General features: G+C 40.2%; 1 protein-coding gene across 1 annotated transcript in view; it reads right to left on the bottom strand.

Moving 5' to 3' along the window:
* Positions 1-411: 411 nt before the first annotated feature.
* AKAP6 (A-kinase anchoring protein 6) overlaps positions 412-19,517 on the bottom strand; it is a 165,619-nt gene continuing 146,513 nt past the window's right edge. Inside the window, exons 12-14 of the mRNA XM_075192675.1 lie at positions 14,263-14,475; positions 10,015-12,804; positions 412-7,282 (exon numbers count right to left, since the gene is read on the bottom strand). Coding sequence (XP_075048776.1) covers positions 7,244-7,282; positions 10,015-12,804; positions 14,263-14,475 — 3,042 coding nt within the window. The 3' untranslated portion in view covers positions 412-7,243. The remainder of the gene's footprint in view (positions 7,283-10,014; positions 12,805-14,262; positions 14,476-19,517) is intronic.

Here is a 19,517-nt window from a genome sequence, read left to right as displayed (position 1 = left end):
TTTGGAAACACAAATCGAGGTTCAACAATCGTTATTGGTTAGCGACAATACGCACTTAACATGAGACGTAAGCTGTCACAGTGTACACTGCGTCTGAAAAGCAGACGGAACTGCAGGGAACTGTTGCTTACTGCGCATTCCCCATTAGTGGAAATGTGCAGGATGCGCCTGACATGGACTTTGCGTCCGACTCTAAATGAGGCCCATAGTGTGCAAGCCTAAAAGCAAGTGTATGTATCGCTGCCATAATTCCCTAACATACCACCGGTAGTCTCAGTGTGTTACCATAACTTTCCTATTGATATGCACAACAGCAGTGACACAAAAACATTCAAACTATTGTTCTTACACACGATATGAAAAACACCATTACCTTCTACTCAAACAAAAGAGACAGTAGCCCAGAAAATATTGATTTTCTTAGCATTTATTACTGAAGTTCCCATGCATATTAATGAATTTAAGGCCAATATCCCTCACATGGTCACACAACAGACATTGAAGCTTTTGCCACTGATAGAATACATCCATGTATATACAGAGAATATTCACACATTCCCCACTTGCTATTCATGATCATCTTCCATGGGCCTCCCACTTCTCTGCACAGGCCATCCACTGAGGATACCCCTGAAACTTTAGAACTAATAAGACATACGGCAAGGCACCCTTTTCTGCGAATACTGCCCCTCACTTTGCATCGAGTATCATGTTTTAGATAAACAAAAGCAGGAAACATTGTTAACTGATTAATAAATGGGATTGGACGGAAGTTCTAGAGGACAGATCTCTGGTGTTCTTTTTAATCAACTGTCTAACCCAACAGTTTCTGTGACAGCACAACAAGTATCACTATTTAAGTGAATGAGATGAAACCTGGTAAAAATAAACTATTCTAAAAAGTCTTTGAAGGTTTATCTGTAAAGATTCGTAGACATTTCTGAAAACATCTTACAGGGTTCATTTGATTTTGCCAGTATGTTTGTTACTATAGCACCCAACATACAAATACTGCTCTGTATAACTTCTGCTATAGTACTGTAATATATGTGACCACAATGGTGGAGCGGCCAGGCCATTATCCATTTATTGCTGTATTGCAATGGAATGGGACATGCTGGGACAACTTTTGACATTTTTGTACAGTAGAAGTCCCAACAGCTTTGCTCCCTCAAACCCAGACATTTGGGACACTTGAGGGTGTTACATATGGGTTTTGAAAGGAAAAAAAAACACACACCTTACCTTTACATTTAATTGAAAGCAAACTATCAGGAATCTTGTACCTTTAAAGCAGACTTATCATCGGGGACTTAAAAACTATAAGTAAGCTTCAGTGAATCAACTGCCTCCTGCCTCATGACACCATTGTCCTTTCTACCCAGCCTAGATGGAAAGAAGCCCAGGCTCAGTACTAGTAAGGCTGGGGCTGTGAACACTTAGGTCAGGAAGACAGAGCAGTGATGTCAGTAGGAAGGGCCGAGACTTTCATTAAAACTCAAGTTTCAGCAACAACTGTTGTTTTTAAAATCGCTATGATAAGTTAAGTAGATGGCACTATCAGGCTTTTGCATTATGCTAATATTTTTTTTTTAACTTGTAGTACCGTTATTTTATGAATATACATATTGGTCTTTCCCACATGAGCAAAGTATGGTCAATCCCATGACTGGATTACTGGGATATTTTTTTTTGCCATTTTTTGTGTTGAAGTATTTCTGAAAGCTTGCTTATCAGTAACCAATAATCCAAATACAACAATAAACTGTGTCAGACTTTTCAAATATAATATTATACAGACGTGCTGTGACAGTGCTCTATCAAGTGAAGATAAATAGGTGATGTGCCCAGGTGACTATTTAAATTGGCTCCTCCCATTCTGTGATGTCAGTTGTCTACCTAGGGTGCAAGAACGGCTTAGAACAGTCCTACTACATTTCTGCCTGTAACATATGTAATTAACAGGGTGATCTCTGCAAGATATATTTCATAAACTTATTATTTTTCTGACTCAATCACATCCAGGAATGAAAACTTTATGAAAAATTAAACACATTAATTCCTATGACGCTGTTCTCACCATTGTGTTTCAGAAATGAATGCTGGTAATTTATGAGCTACTATTCAGTATAATGGCAAACATAAGGGCTGGTAACTTTTCTATGGTAGTAACTTGCTGTTTTTAGAATAGTAGGTGAAAGTGTACAAACACTTGTTTTAAAAGACTCAAAGGTGAAATTTAGACCATTTTTACATCAATAGACACCGGTACACTGTTGGATACAACATTGAGGGTAATATCTAAACTCAAAAAAATGTAGACCCGTGCGTCATTTATTTGCGAAAATGAACATCTGTGAATCCAAGCACATAGCTGTTCTTGGAACCATAAAAGGGGAAATACCTAATGTGCAGGTTTCTGGATTCATCCAAAATGTTGTTGGTGGAAACAGTAAAAACGCCACTTCAAAGTCCAGTCTACTTTCACTTTAGGATCACCCCCTTCATTAATTTTTTACATTTCACAACTAAAATACTATTTAGTTTTGCTTCATTTATGTCTTAGATAATCCATTAGAGTAAGAGGACATCGGGGGGTATATTTACTAAATTGCGGGTTTGAAAAAGTGGAGATGTTGCCTATAGCAACCAATCAGATTCTAGCTGTCATTTATTTAGTACATTCTACAGGTAGAATCTGATTGGTTACTATAAGCAACATCTCCTCTTTTTCAAACCCGCAGTTTAGTACATACACCCCCAGCACTGTGTTTATTGAATGCATACTTGCCAACATTATCATTCTCCCCTCTGGAGGAGAGGTCAAGTGTCAAGTACGGGTGGCATGGCACTGCGCTGTGTGTCACTTTGGCAGCATCCTTGTGACGCAATACCACTATTGCATCATCCTTTCCTGGGGCACGTAGCCAAAATGACACTATTCGTGACGAATCGCATCAACAATGTGCCAATTTCACCCACTTCACTAGGAAGTTGTCAGGATGAGGGAGGGTGGTCTGGAAGACCAAGATGACTATCTGGAATATGGGAGTCTCCCAGACGTTTTCAGGATACTGGGAAATATGATGCAATGTGTCAGTTGTGTGTTTTAATGTTTTTATTACACTGAAGTGTGCCTAGAAATATGTTCTTCCATAAAGGGCAAATGGAATGTGCAAAATGCTTCCCTTGGAAATGATGGGAAATATCAAGTTCTTTAACAGGCTGCTAAATGCTGCGCGACCTCTCGGAAATAGATAATAACCCCATATGCATCTGTAAAACCAAGTCCGCACTCTGCAGAACCCAATCCCTACAACTCCTCATATAAGAAGGTGCAAACTTTTGCACCCTTACAGGTATCGCAGTCTTGGCCCACAAATGTGCTTACCCCAGGAAATGGGTGCATTTGTAGGAACATGATGTTTCTATACGGCGTTTGCCATGACTCCGACGTTTTGGCAAGACTCTGGTAAGAAGCAGTCACCCTGCTTACTGTATTCCATCCGTTGTACATCATACTGATGTTATTTGTTATCTGCTAACATGGTTGGGCTAATTAAGAATCAGACCCACTAATTATTTAAGAAAGTAAACTAAACAGGGCTTTGATTAAAGTGCAGGGGATATTTAATAACTCCAAACATTTTCCCCAAGTCCCCACTGGAGAGTAAGAGCAAAACATAAATCAACATGTGGAAGAAAGTCAAATCAGCATTGCTGTGTACCCTTACCCTCCAGACACCCTTGTCACACGCCGAATGTGCCTATATATGGAAGATAAATATAGCATGTTACGAAATGGAGCTAATTAGAGAATGTAGCTGATAGGAACTTAATATTTACGTATATTGGCATCAATATGAAACCAAAAGTCATAATGTCTTACTCAAGCTGTGTTTAAAGATACTTTTAAAAATCTTAATTCCCTTTGCCTGAAACTGATTGTGACGATCTAGTTGTATTACATGAACATGGCAATGGGTGTTGGGATAGAATAGCAAAATTTTGAGGGGGTTGAAGCCGTCCACCCTTTCAAGGTCTGGGCTGTGGGCATGCATTGGGGCTGACGTTATGCAGCGAAGCCCTAAATGGGCCATAACAGCTGCCTCCCCTTCAGTGGCGGTAGTTCAGCCGCTAGTGTGACCCGTAGTAGACTTGTTCTCCATAACACTATAAATTACATATGGCTGTGCCAGAAAGGAATCTGAAGAAAGTACCATAAACTGTGATCAGATGCTTGGTGCACCACAATCACATTACTGGCATTGCCAGGTTCCATGCAAATTTTACCAATAACCTGAAATAATGTCAAAAAACAGCACCAGCAAAGAGATGTGTGTCACACAACATTTTTCTCATACATACAGGCATTAATACAACGTTTCCAACACATGCCCAAAACGAATGTATACAATTGGATCTGTACACACAAAGTTTCTGACAAGCGTTCGATTCATTTTGCCTTTAGTAAATTTTAATGCTGCCTGCAGCATTGTCAAGCGTTAAAGCTCGGTATAAACTAATGGAGTTCTGTGGAGTGTTCCTTTAAACCATAGAACACTATACTGCAGGAGAAGAAGGTGCAAATGTGAAAAGCAAGGACAAAGTATAACGTTCTAGCTATGCTTTTTACAGTCGTGATTTTCAATGCCCGTATGTACAAGCATTAAAAGTTTCAAAAATAAAAAGTTTCACAACTGCAAGTTTGTTATCGTACAAAATAAGTACAAAAGTAACCACAGGTATAGCCAGGCATTATACAGACACCGTTTTCTTTTAGATGCAAATGTGACACATTTCTAAAAGAGCTGTATGAAATATTGCACATGTACACATTCAATTTTATGTCAGAAATCTGTCTGTGCATGTTTTCCTTGATCAAAGTTATTACAAAGGAGTGTTGCTGCTTCAATTCTAAGGCTGCTAATACTTTTTGATCCCCAGTAAGAAGTGATAAAATAGAGAACAGAGAATTGTGGGAAGTAGTTTTATTGAGCAATAAGGTATAGAGCATATATATGCAGGGACCCGTTACTAAGGGCACTGGTCAGGAAACAGCTCCGCCACCATTAAAAAAGATGAGATAAAAAACTATAATAACATTTTACTTTATCTCTTGAGGAAATGCAATATAGGCTGGTTAGCCACCTACATGGAAAAAAATCATTTGGAAAGGGAAATGTATACATTATTATAACCATTTGTTTCGGTCATTGGGGAAGGAGGGGGGGGGGGGGGGTAGTCAACCCAGTATAACAGAAGGAGTGGGCCTTACCCACCTCTGATTATAAGTTGGTGGTAGGCCAAGAATTGTGGAAAGGCCCATACCTAGCTTCCCAGACTGCTCCTTGTTCCATCTTACCCCAATTTCATCATGTGTTTCTCTCAACTTTAACAATTAAAGATAATTTTAAAATACTAAAAGAGTATTTTTTATATGTATGTGATGTGGTATTGATTGGAGTTAATGAGCTCTAGTGGAAGAGAAAGGAGCATTTAAAGCAGCCTAGGGTGAAACAATTTAAATCTAGGCCTCCTCAACAACTCACCATATTCAATAGCTAGGCTGACATGTGGTTTTCCTTGTAATTACAATGGACCTTTAGCTGTTTTTAACTGTACTTTGCTGACTAATGGGGTCAATGACCCATCTCTACTTCCACACTCAACAAAATGGCCCACGTGTATGACATTACTCTGTCTAAAAGGATCTACAGTGGAATGTGGAAAAGTTGAAGTGGTGAAGGCTAAACACATTGGGCCTGAGTCATTAAGGAGGGCATAAAAAAGGAGTAACTTTGCACCTGGGAAAAACCATTTGAGGGGGAGGTAAATTTAAAATGTGGGTGCAGATTTCTAGTTGGGATATGGGATGTCCTAGATTAATTTAAATGTCAGTGTAAAAATAAAGCTATCAAGTATTTGTGTGCAAGTATTTAACTTATGTGCAAAATGATAAACTAATTTGCACCCCTTGCATTGTAACATGGTTTGTCCCAGGGAACATTTACTCCCTTTTTTGCCTTACTTTCCTTAGTGACTCAGGCACATTAACACTAGAATTTAATGATACACAAGTAAATGAATGAAACAGAGTTGGTCAGTTTGTACACAGGGAAATCCTAAAAACATGATCAGTTGAGGGATACCTGGGAAAAGGTTTAAGAAAATGTTATATAGTGTTTCTATTGATTTATATTTTCTGCTACATAAATGGTATGACCATACCAGAACTATAAGTTTTCACTCAACAGGCAATAAATTGCTTATCTGGAATATAGACCAATAAGTAATGGGCGTATACAGATATTAGCATTACGGGGAGGATTATAAAAATATTATAACAAAATAGTGAAATGAAATGATTGCTTTCATTTATTTGGCATTCAAAAGGTTTAACACACCTTACAGTATCTTTAATTAAAAGACCTTAGCACACTGTCATACAATAGGACATTATAGGCATATTTAATGGGTTATATTCTCCAGCCATCGGTTATATCAGTGTTATACATCCTCCTTCATAAACAATGGTCATAGGTAATTATCATTAAAGTAAATAAGTGTCTAATGTTGTGGAGGGGAACGTAATACTGCAAAGAAAGATGCCCTCTTTGACAGAATAAGGGTTTTACCCAACCCAGACCCTGCCACATTTCTGATTTTGTCCCCATGTTTAACCTTTACACTTTCCTCTAGTTTTACCCCGTTGGAATTTCATTCTAAACTTTCTCTCTCAAAGACTTTATTCTTAACCCTAAGCATTTCCTGGTTCACATGCTATCTTATCCGGTCTATGGTCATACTAACATATCCGTCCTAGCACCTCACATATTAGACGTCCTTTCTTTATTATCTTAGATACAACTTCATCACCTTCTTCTCCATCACTCTGTTTCCTGTCTCCATTGTAAATAACACGTATATAATCTCGCAGCAATACAGAGCTGTGATCTAGCTTTGCTCCCAGAATTCGAAATTGAGATTTTTTTTTCAAGTCCTGTAAAGGTAAATTCCTTATTATCAAGAAAACGCAACTGGTCCTTGATGCCAGGCATAGGACAACTCATCTATACTCTGTTTTCTGACCCAGTGAATCAATGGGTTTTTCAGGTTTTAGTTTCCCTACAAAAAGCAAATGGATGTAAACCCAAAATGCTGTGCGAGATGAAGCATAGGCAGGACAGTGGTGGCCATCTTCACCCCTGCAAAGGAGGCATCCTGGCAAAGAGAGGGCCAATCATAGGTCCTTGTGGTTCTTGGCTCCATTTAATGGTCTCTGTAAGAGATAAAAAGATTGTATTATCTCCCAGGTATGGGTTACACAGAAAATTCCAATGGGTTGATATTTTACATACGCAGATAATTTTACATGTATGTGATATTTTATGAATACAGTTTAGAAATAGTGATATTAAATATATATCACATTTGTAAGCAAGTTCGTGTCTGTCCTGTCATACAAATACAGCATGTAGAGTCTCCGGCATTTTGGAAGAGCCAGAGAGAGGGCAGATTATTTGGATTGAATGGCAATCTGTATGTAACCAGGGCCGCCATCAGGGGGGTATGGCCAGTACTGCTGTGAGGGGCCTGGGCAGACTAGGGGGCCCGGACAGACCTCTCCGTAAGTCCGGACTCCCTGGACTGTCCGGGCTCCTCAGTCACTGACCGTGCTGCCCATTTTTCTTCTTACCTTCTTCTCCGCAATGCTGCAGCTCCGCCTCCCAGGTTCTGATAGGCTGGGAGCGCTGCACGGTGATGTCATCACTGCGCTCCGCGCTCCCAGTGTATCAGTGACTGGGAACTGCAGCATCGCGGAGGAGAAGGTAAGTTAATTAGGTATTCATTTTTTTTTGGGGGGGGGGGCTGGGGGACCTCAACTGTGGATGAGAGCAGGGAGAGCCTGGGGGACCTTAACTGTGAAAGGAGGAGGGAGAGCCTGGGTGACCTTAACTATGGAGAGAGAGGGGGGAGAGAGAGAGCCTGGTGGACCTGAACTGTGAAGGGAGGGGGGAGAGGGAGAGCCTGGGGAACGTTACTTTGGGGGGAGGGGAACATTTATTGTTATGAGAGAGTGGGGGGAATGTACTGTGATGAGGAATAGGGAGCGCATGTATGGTGAAGAGGGAGGGGGGCACATGTATGGGATAGGGGGGCCCTGCCAGACTAATTAGTACTGGGCTCCACAGTTTCTGATGGAAGCCCTGTATGTAAATGAGGAAGTAAGAACACGTAACATTTTAGTATCTGACTACCAAATCAAAGAATGTGTGACCAGTTTAACACTCTTCTGAATAATCTAAAAGATGTGGAACATTTCTAGCCTTCAATGCGATGAGATGCGCAAAAAATGTTGTTAGAGAGACATTATAGAGAATAAGCAATTATTTTCAGGGGGGGGGGGGGGGTCACACATTTTATCATAAAAAACCCTAAAAGGACACTGAAGGGGAGCTTACATACACAATTGATGTGGAAAGACACACTTTTGCCACACTATAGTTTCATAGTACATTAAGAATGGACTGTGCAGAGAATAAGGGCATAGTGGCAGATCTGATATCATTTTAATGATTTTAATGTGCATATAGTGGTTTAAAATAAGAGCTGCACTTTAAAATGTGCAGACAGATTTAGATTTGAGACAGGGCATGTCCTAGCTGAACTAATCCACCTCCATCAATTGATGCTTTAATTATTTTCTACAAAGTATGAAAAAAAATCAGAAATATATACCCTTAATTAAGATTATCCAAAAAGTAACTTTTTATGAGAGTCATTAATTGTATTTTTGAATGTACTAAGTGTAGTTAACAACAGTAATGCTATTGCAATTAAGATAATGATTGCTAATGAGCAATTGCATATTCATGCTTTGCTTTACTTACTGTGTCTATCATTAGATGATATTTAAACCAGCATTTATCTTTTTGTCATATATGCAGATGCTATATTCTAATATATGATCTAAGCCTTAATCACCACCAAAAATGGTTATAATACACAAGTTTGTGTTATGAGTTTCTTACAAGTGTTTTTATGTATTGCTGTAATTTGGAACCTTAGTGAATTGCAGTTCCTTAGCGTTGAGCTTATAGCAATAATGATGGTCACGAGACCCCAGAGTTCATGATTTCCCATACAACAACAAACTGCACAGTAGATCTATACATTTACAGCATGTGTAGAATAGTATGTAGTATGGCAGCACATAGTGCAACATATAATTGCTGACGAAAATATACAGAAACCAGTAGATGAAACAGTGAAGATTCCTTGACACATTTCTCTGTCATCAGTTTAATCAGAAGGAGACAGAAACTCTGGATTCTTGTGGACACAGAGATTGCTGCACCGTGGAGCAATACACGGGGAAAACATTTAAATCAGAGGATGAACTGAGTGGTGAGACTGTGTTATACCGGGTAACCTTTTTGCTACAATATCTAAATTATCTAGGAGGGACTGTTCGTAGATCCTTAAGACTTCCTTTATCTACCAATAATGTATTCTTTGGTCTGTCCTCCTAAAAATTCAGACTACTGTTGCAGCATTTTGAATTGTGTGCTAAATATATTTCAAAGGACCAATTTTCAAATCTTACATGGTGGATTGATACCTATTGGCATTTTTGTACTTTTTAATAAATGTAAAACACTACATACTGGTTTCTGTATATTTGTTTCATGCAGTTATATGTTCCATTTTGCTGTGCCATACTAAATACTATTGTACCCCTTTTTTAAGAGATTGCAGTAACTCTCTTTTGGCTGGCTGCACTGGGTACATCAAGTGAATTATATATATTTTTATATTATAGATAATTGTGTTTATTTTATTGGCAACATTTGACACAATCGCCTGTTTATAATTTTCCGGAACATGTATAGAACACAGTGCTATCCAGAGGTGGGGTATTTTGTAATGACTGTATCATCTCATAAAGTTGCTACTACTTATGAAAGTACAAATGGATGGCAATTCCAGTAATCTCTTTCATACACATACCTTTTGTTGCCCTGTGCCCAGAGTAGTGCCTGTCATCACTGGCCTTTGGTCTCTGACCCTTTTGTGCAGTATAGGGAGGCTAGAGACAGTGGGCTTTACAGAACTTTTTCCTTTAGACTCAGGGCGTATTTCTCTTGTAGAAGGCAGTTTCTTGCAGGAGATTTTGTTGCTGGCTCCATTCGCAATGACTGATGAATGATCCTGAATTTTGCGGGCCGATACCCTTGTGGTAGCTTCTTGCCCTGAGGTTGGAGATCTGCTCTGAGGACTCTTGATGCCAATAGGATTAAGCGGCTTGTTAACTGGCAAGGCTTTTACTACTGGCTGCTTACAGGTCAGATTGGAAGTACCTTTGAGATCCAGAGATTGGTCAGTTATCTGTTCTTCTGTCTTGTTATCTGTGCAGGCTTCAAACATGCTCTCTATTTGTTCCTCTGTGAACCCTTCTGTTGGTGTCTGAGGGGTTGTGGCCCGGACAGACCCATTTAGCTCTCCACAATCACTGTCATGAGAAGAAAGAGACAAGTAAGAGTAGAAGTCACCCCTTTCCAGCTGCCTGCGAGAATATTCCAGGACCTTCTCCCTGATCTGTGCCCCAGTGCCTTGGCTCTGGCCGCTCTGTGGTGGTGATCCATGGAGTGCATTAGATGTCATGCCTAGGATCTCCTTCACAAAATCTTGTACAGTGCTATCTGGACTGCTGGGCCTTTCATGTGTAGAGATATGGCAAGAACAGGAAGCCTCATTTGCTGCCTCTGAAACTACAGAAGGTACCTCTTGGTATTTAGAACTATTATCTTGCATATCCACATCTGCAATTGCATCACATGTAACCCGTAGGTTGCTTTTCCCATTAGAAGATGGTCCTAGCTCACGGGGCTTATGGAAGGCCAAGGCAGGCATGCTGGGAGGGTGAAGTTTCTCTGTTTTGGTAATTGATATTGATGGGTATAGTCCAGATTTTTTGTTAATTTCAGGGAGGTTTCTTTTACTCACTCTGTCCTTCATTGTACCCACCCTACTATAGACATTTCCATTTTCCACATCATCCACCAATTGACTTGAACTAAGTGTTTCCTCCTCTTCTGCTCTTGTCAAAACCTTGCATGTATCTTTTCCATTTCCATTGGTCTCTGTCTGCCTTGGTGCAGAACTGTGCAAAATCTTCTCAGACTTAGATGTACCAGTCATGTCCTGTACTAGCCTATTCATTTTTCTTCTTTCTCTGGGAAGCAGAAATGAGGGTCTAATCCATGCCTGCAACTCCCGTCTTATAAAATCGGCCCCTAAGGGCAGTTCTGTACCATCCCCAGCCTCATCTTCACTTCCCAAACTGGAGTTTGGCTCTTCAAGTTCCTCTTCATCCTCCTCCTCAGTTAATGTGAGGGTGGAACTTGAGAGCAAATCACTGTCATCTTCTTCATCAGTGCATGCTGAGGTACATGACACATTCACAATCATGCTCAGGTTGGCTTCACCTTCCTCCCCTCCCAGAGAATGACTCAAGTGCTTGCGGAAAGAGGCATTGGAGTTCACTAATCCTAACCGGCCTTTTAGTACAACCATATCTTCTGATCTAAGTGAAAGCTCTTCACTGCTACTCAATTCTGTCAACTCGGAACCAATATCCTCATTTCCAGATGATTCCTTATCATGTGGGGAGTGAAAACCAGTTAAGGATGCCTTTCGAGAACCACTGCGCAAAGTAATGTCATCAGAAAGACTACGCTTCATTTTCTGTTCAGATGGGCATTCAATACCTTCCAGCCTCTTTAGTAGGTCAAGGGTACGCTTGCTTAACTCTTCCCCAGGTTCGCTACCTGGGGTAACATCAGCTGAGCCTTGCTGACTGAAAAGATCTTCATTGCTCTTATATGAGGCAGGCCAGCTCTCTAGCGACACACTACGCCTGAGGACTGTTGCCTCTAGAATTTCACCACCAGCCACTGAGAGTGATTCCAGAGAGGATGAGTTAGGAGGAGTGTTTTCTGGGCTCAATACTTCAATCAGGTCCTGAAAATCAACTGTGTCATCCGGGCTATGGTCTTCAGAGCTAGCTGGAAGCAAAGTCCTATTTGTAGTAGTCTGACCTGGTGTTCTCTGAAAACAAAAATTGGGTATTAACCTCTGCGTTCTTTCCAACATCAAAGGTTTAAGTCTATCAGCTTGTAGTTGGGAAGTATCATGAAATGTGAGTTGACTATGCAGTTTTGATCTGGAACCAACTTCTTTACTCCAAACTTGCCCCATGTCCTCGTTCTGGCCTTGACACCCTTGTGGTCCTTCCCCATCCATTGATAAGCAACCCTCTGAATTGGCAGCAGTCACACCTTCTCCTCCACTTGCAATCCCACTCTCACTCTCAGAGTGGCCACTAGGATCTTTTTGTATTTTTGTAAGATGAAAATGGCGAGCTTGTGGAGATCTATCAGCTAAATCTGGTAGAGATAAAAAGGGACATCCTTGCAGAAGAGAAAGGGGAAGAGGTGATAGGGTGCCAAATGTTTTTGCTTCTTTTGGTAATGGATCCATATGTGTTCTGAAAAGCTCCATGTTGTGCAAACTGTAGACCTGATATACAGGTGTTTGAAAAGGAGTTTGCTCATAGGTTTGACCTGAAGCAACTTGTCCAGAGCAACATCTTATGGGTGACAAAATTGGCTCTGTTCCATGATCCTGGATGTCACAAGCAGCTTCCACTGTGATATCAGTCTCGTCCCATTCCAAAGCCTCCTCACCAGCTGCACTGCTTAAATCAGCCCAGTCTGGGTCCACCAGCAGATCCAGCTCCTAAAACATCAAAGTTTAGAAATCAAGTCCATCTTACATACAAAACAGTTTAAACCTCAGGCCCTAGTACATACAAACACACAAACATTGATACACCATGTAAATACACTGATTAAAAACACAATATACATTAGTAATCATGTAAAACCAAACTCATACGAAAAAGCAACAAGACTGATGACTTATATCAATGAAGTAGAGCTAGTTTTACAATTTGTTACCTAATATTTGACATATAACTCTTGCTGTGATAAGGTCCCTTTCGAAAATGTAGAATACTGAACAGGGGGGCGGTTTTCTGTGCATATAACAATCGTTCTCCAAAGCACACACTTTCTATACTTTAAGTCACATAATCAATGGCATCAGTTAGTTCAGTACATGGCCTCCAAAAATCTCCAGTATTCCTTTCCTATACTTGATTGACATATCGCAATCTGCACAAAATATTTCAGATATATCTAACACAGAACAGTCCACTGTGGGACACAAACAGGGTCATTTACTATGCACATAGATTGGTGCAAAAAGATCATGGAAAGGGAATAATGGTATTGGACGAATTTACGGTGTTGCAGATTGGTGGCAGTGGTTTGTAAAACAAGACTGCCCATTAGGCCTTGCAGCATGACAATGGAGTTTTGTTTTTCTGCGCAAATGCACGCTAAGGGGGAATTCAATTAGCCGCAACATGCCGCAATTTGTCTCTGGAACAGTCTGCCGAGACACACCCTGCCTAGATGGTTTTTTTCTCAAATCACTCATTTTCACTTGTGTTACCTAATTGGTTACTGTAGGCACGGCGTTGTGGAGGCTGCTGTGTTTGTGCAGTTTCAAATATAGTTCATAATTACTATGGAAAACTAAATCCTCCCTTTGTGCACATCAGAAATACAGTAAATGAATAACAGGGCACAAGTGTTAGAATTAAACCACTTTCATGTTTCAAAATCCCACATTTTATTAATAATACAATAAATATGAAATGATTGATACCAATGGTTATGTGCACTAAAAGAGAAAAGTGGGTAATTAATACGCAGAAGTAGAAGCACTAGATAGTAGTAGTAGATTATAACCATCCACCCCTCATGGTCCAAGCATGTACTTGCACAAAAGTTGCTGTAATATTGCCTTTTGTATGTGAATCAGCAGTACAGGCTGGTACATTAACATCTGACTCCGTTTTTATGTTTCAGTGAAAATTAAATAGTTAGAAAGGGAAAATAGGATAATATTGGTGAACCTAGTGTGTTGTTAGGTCCAAAGTATGATAACAAATAGAATTAGGAAAGCAAGAAGAGGCCTATTGTTAAAGCACTGCCAATGTGCCAAAATAGACTTAACTTGCCACTTGCTCTTGGAAATTGCTCAGATGTATCCAATGTCTTATACATACCCGAGCCCTTTGAAGAAGTTGAAGTACAGTAATGTCCATTAACATTCTTTAATATTCACCTGCTCTTCGCCCAGCTCCCTTTGCAGCCGCCTCTGCCACTGTGTACTCTGCATCACTATGGCTTCCCATCTCCTTTCTAAGTTGACACTTAACAGCTGCAGATTTGGAGGGTCGTGGTGCGGAGTCTGCTCCTGGACGTTTAGAAGGTGTTGGCACAAACGCAGGACAGATCTCACCCCACGTCTACGCAGCCTGAGCTCAGAGCAGAGACACTGCAGGGAAAGACAAGACAACTATTAGATGTAGTCATAGAATAACCTGGCAGCCAGTAATGCTATAAAAAGTGTAAATGACTTGCTATATCCATAAAACTGCAATAAATACATAAGGATTAAATGGTCACTCATGCTGAACAGAAAATAGAATGAGGGTGCCCCAGAGGAGCCAAGAAACAATAAACTGCCAGTGATACCAAGAAATATATCTTCGGGGTAAAGTCCAACCAGTCGTGAGCAGTGATTACCTGATCAATCCAAATTTGGATTATATCTCTTAATAAGATGTGTTCAATTATTTTCAGAACCCTGGTATCTAAAGATCAAGATATTAGTAGATTCTACTAGCCACTGCCAAGACAACATATTTCTGCTTATACCACAAATTCCTGTCAAATTCCCATTAATACAGGCATACTAAAATTGAAATCATGGCAGTGAACAAGTTAAGCGTCAGCGACTACAGAACCAAGAGGGGCCATCAAAATGATTCGTCTCACACAGACACCAAGTCTGATAAATAGGGCGATTAAAAGGCCACTGAGAGCCATCTCTCTCTGCCAATTATCACCATGTATCATCCCTGGCCCAACGAGGGAGGCAGAAATATGGCCTTTTAAATGGCACTATTAAAGTGTTCGCTGATAATGAAGCACATGGCAGGGCCCTAATCACAGCTCACAGGGGAGAGGGACCCAAATCAGTGAGCACATCAGACTGGTAACCAGGCGAGAGGATGAAGGGAGGGCAGGGATTCAACAGGAGTACAGAGAACATAGAGCACATGATAGTACACTAATGTTATTGCCTGCAAAAAGGACTAATGCATACAGTACCAGGTTTAAAGTTTTGTTCTTGGAAATCTGTCACCCTGAAATGTACCTATATTTTGTTGTTGTCCTTCAGCACAATAAAATTCACCCATTCTTATCCTCTAGAATTTATAAATTAATATTGTTAAAGAGAAGTTTTTAAAATACAAGTAATTCAATTAAATAAATTAATCACATTCAGTAAACAGGTCATGATGGGGATTGCAGTGGTCCACCAAGCCAGGTTCACACATGGCTTGCTTAGGTGTACTGGCTCAGCAGCAGTCCATTGAAATTGTTTTGAAATGCTGGCAAATATCAGGGTCAGAACATAGCATCACTGCAGGGGCAGGCTGGGCTGGAGGGGTAGATGCGCATCTGCCCCTAGGGCTGGTCCTATAGTGGGCTACCTCAGTCTGGGTCACTGGGCTACCTGCATTTTCTTTCCTTTAAAATGTTCCTAATAGGCTGCTGAGTCAAGTCTCTCCCCCGGGCTAAAATTTGCAAGCCAGCCCCTGCATCACTGGGCACCAAACCAAAATTTGGGGAAGGCCTAGCAATGCCAGTCCAAACTCCCAAAGCCCCCACTCTGGTCTTTTGAAGGTGGTCCGGCATTTACAGACCCCCTCACCAATGGGCCCCATAGCCTGCACTCCCTGCAATGTAGTTCCACCACTGGCAACTATGCTAATATGGTGCAATAGTAATGGAAGTCCGCTGTTACTATGAGAGTACAGTAATGGAGCAGTTACATGGATAAATAGTTGTAGATTAAAGCAGTTATAACATTAGTAGGCTAGTACATGGGGGAAGCAGTTATCTGGGACAATTGATAGAATAAAAGGAACAATAGGAACATTTCTTCAGAAAGACTCTGAAGGACAAGAATATATATCGCTGATCACTGGTATTTGAAATTCACCCTATAAAAGAAGTTGTAAGGCAGTGGGTATATCATGTATACAGAGGTAAAAAGGGCTGCATTTGTAAAATATGTCATATATAATGCATGTTATCTTCTGGTTATCTAAAAAGTGCTGCCTAAAACAAGGTGCTTACCTTGGCATGTGGTTGGCTTGTCATTGTGAGTGGAGGATTTATGAGAAATATGGAAGCTTGTATTGAGAAACTTCTCAATGATTTTCTCAATATACAAAGTTGTTTACATAATATGACCAGGGTTTACCTCCACTTTAAGTGCAGAGTTCTGAAGGGTGTTAAAGGCAGAGCAGACAAAGGTCAGGAATTTTATTATGCAGGATTCTGTTTTAAGTTAAACCTGCCATGTAATTTTGCACAGAATAACATTTATTTTTACGTGTACACTGCAAAAATTATAACATTGATCCTCTTAATTCAGCTGCAAATTTAAATTGCGGTTGAATTAAGGTGAAAATGAGACACAGGTCCATTAAGTGCAATCTTTCTAAAATATTTTTTGTTTTGATCCAAGGGACGACAAAATAAAATGTCCACTGTGACTGTTACCAGTTTAGCCTCAGCGGGAGAAAAAATAAATCCTTTCTGACTCCTAAAATGGGGATCAGATAGATTCCTTGGATCAAACACCCCCACACTGCTAAAATCTGGGGTAAACTTGACTGGTTTATTTTAAATCAAATAAATCTAATCTCAGGGGGTGATTTCTGTGATAAATTTCATTTTGTCTTTCTATTGCTTATACACAGTGGTACTGCTGAACAAGAAAAATGCATAGCGAAGATTTGGATGCTCTATACAGCTGAATGCATGGAGCTGGCAGGGTGCTCCGCTAGTACGGGGCTCAATGGCCCCCTGACCTCAGCACCAAGGCTTTATTACTAATTATAGTGAGAATATTGATCTCCTATCGTGCCTGTCAACATCACTTACCCTGACACTTGTGCTGGTAGGGGAACAACATTAAGCTGGAGAGACAAATAAAGAGACAGAGAAAAATGTATTTTCCCTAAATAGTATGTAAAATGTGTGCTGTTTTAATCTATAGCAGTTATTTTTACCTTCATAATTGTGCTGTAACTATTCAGTTTACTTACTAGGTTGTTAATTTTTTATTTACTATTACGTACTTTTTAAGATTTTACTGGTTACTTGTTACGTACTGTACAGTACATATTCCTTTTTATATTATATCCCTGTGCAAAAATACGCTTCAAGTTCAATAATTTAATCCATATTCTATCATTTCAAAAACTCAGAAAATATTTTAGTGTGGAATATAATTCCTCAATTAGAATTTAATGTAATAGTTTTATGTGGTTTGGTATGTACCTGGTGTCTAACACTTTCTAGTTCTGAACAAATTTCCAATTATTTAACACAGCACTTCATCCATTCTGGAAATGTGTGCATTTCATGACCTCTCTAAACAACATCTCTAATCTGGTATTGACAAAGTCTAATGTTCTCTAGATTAGTGAGATTTAATCTGCAAATAGAGTCTAGACTAAAGTATAAAATCTAATTTCTAGAAGATAAACAATGGACAAGGTGTTTATTTCAGAATGATACAACAAAAGAGAATGTTAACAGGTGACTTCAAGTCAGAGTCAGATTATAGATTAGGCAACCTTGGCTTCTGCCTAGGGCCCAGTGGGTACTAGATTACTCTAACCTGTTTCTATGTGGGCGTTTTTTTGACACATGGAGGAGGACAAGAGGGGCTCAAACCAGTACGCTGCCTAGGGTCCTATGGGGTCTTAATCGGACTCTCGTTAAAGGTGGTGCAGACATTGGAATGAATGATGGGGTGGAACAAAAAGAGACAGGTGAATTTAAATGTTACATAAGAAGCTGGATCCTGTAGATTGTAAACTTGCGAGCAGGGCCCTCTTATCTCTTTGTCTGTTTTACCCAGTATTGTTTATTACTGTGTTTGTCCCCAATTGTAAAGCGCTACGGAAATTGCTGGCGCTATATAAATAAATGTTGATGATGATGTGATTGATTCCCTGTGAGTTATAGAAAAGAGAGGTCCACACATACAATAACACTTTAAAGTCAACATATAAGGATGCCCCATTTAGCACATACCTAGGAACATACCTATTTTTGACTTTACTAATGTCCCCCTATGTAAAAGCTCTGCGCAGCAGACTAATAGTAATGTACATGACGGAAAAAGGGAAAACATCACTTCAGTTCTGTCTGCTATCACTTTTGGACCATCTCCTTATTTCATGTAAACATTTACATTTTACTCCTAAATTACTGCATATCCAAGTATCATTTATATCTTAAATATAAATGAGAGAAAGGAGACATCAGCTGTATCACCGGCATCAATAACGTCAGAGTAGCCCATGTAGCTGCCATAGGCCCTGGCGGTGAAAGGGGGCCCGGCCATGCTGGTTCATCCACTAGGGAGGACCCCACTCTGCTATACTGATCATTCTCTGGGACCAGTGCATGAGCAGTGACCCCTATTTGGGCTTTATGCCCTGCTCCTCTGAGCATGCACTCGATTAAGCATGTGCTCCCCGAGGGCTCTGTGTTCTATTAAGGTCCTGAGCAGATCAGGATTACTCTGTCCAGTACCTCCATCAGCTATACCACGCTAACAGTGATATAAATGTACAATGCATGGACACCGAGCAATAACACAAGAGATTGGAAAACGAAATAGCGCTGTGTTCATTTCTAATATAGGCACAAATTGGACGAAGCATCTGAGCCTATACCAGATACAAACACAGTGTCGTTTGCACCTCCTCTTCCCCCTGTTGTCGACACAAGCAGTGCTGGTGGAGGCAAGTACACTAGAACTGCGATGGGTCCTGATAATGGTAGCTGAGTGGAGTGGGACTGGGGAAAAAAAAATTATTTGTTGGTGGACATATCATTTAAGACTCAAAGGAGATTTTGGCACAACTAAAAATAAGGTATGGCACAAAAAGTGAACATTAGTAAAAGACTTAGGGGTATATTTAAGAAAGCACGGTAGTGCACTTTCGTGCACTTACCGTGTAAATTAGGCCACGATGTGCTCTCCGCAAATTTATTAAAGGTGCATCGCAGCAGATATCATTGATATCTGCTGCTTTGCACTCCTGATCGTTTTTGCGAGCAGTCACCATTCAACAGAATGGTGACTGCTCCTGGCCGCAATCTAACAAGTCCCGAAAAAATGTTTTTTTCGGGAACTTGTTGTGTTAATGTACGACCAGCTGAAGCTGGCGTACATCATAGGAAATGCTGGTAAAACTTCTGTTCTTCGTTATGTCCAGC

The sequence above is a fragment of the Mixophyes fleayi genome, chromosome 12, assembly GCF_038048845.1.
Source record: "Mixophyes fleayi isolate aMixFle1 chromosome 12, aMixFle1.hap1, whole genome shotgun sequence".
Taxonomy (NCBI): domain Eukaryota; kingdom Metazoa; phylum Chordata; class Amphibia; order Anura; family Limnodynastidae; genus Mixophyes; species Mixophyes fleayi.
Note: the sequence above shows the minus strand (reverse complement) of the source record. Positions and strands in the feature narration are given on the sequence as shown.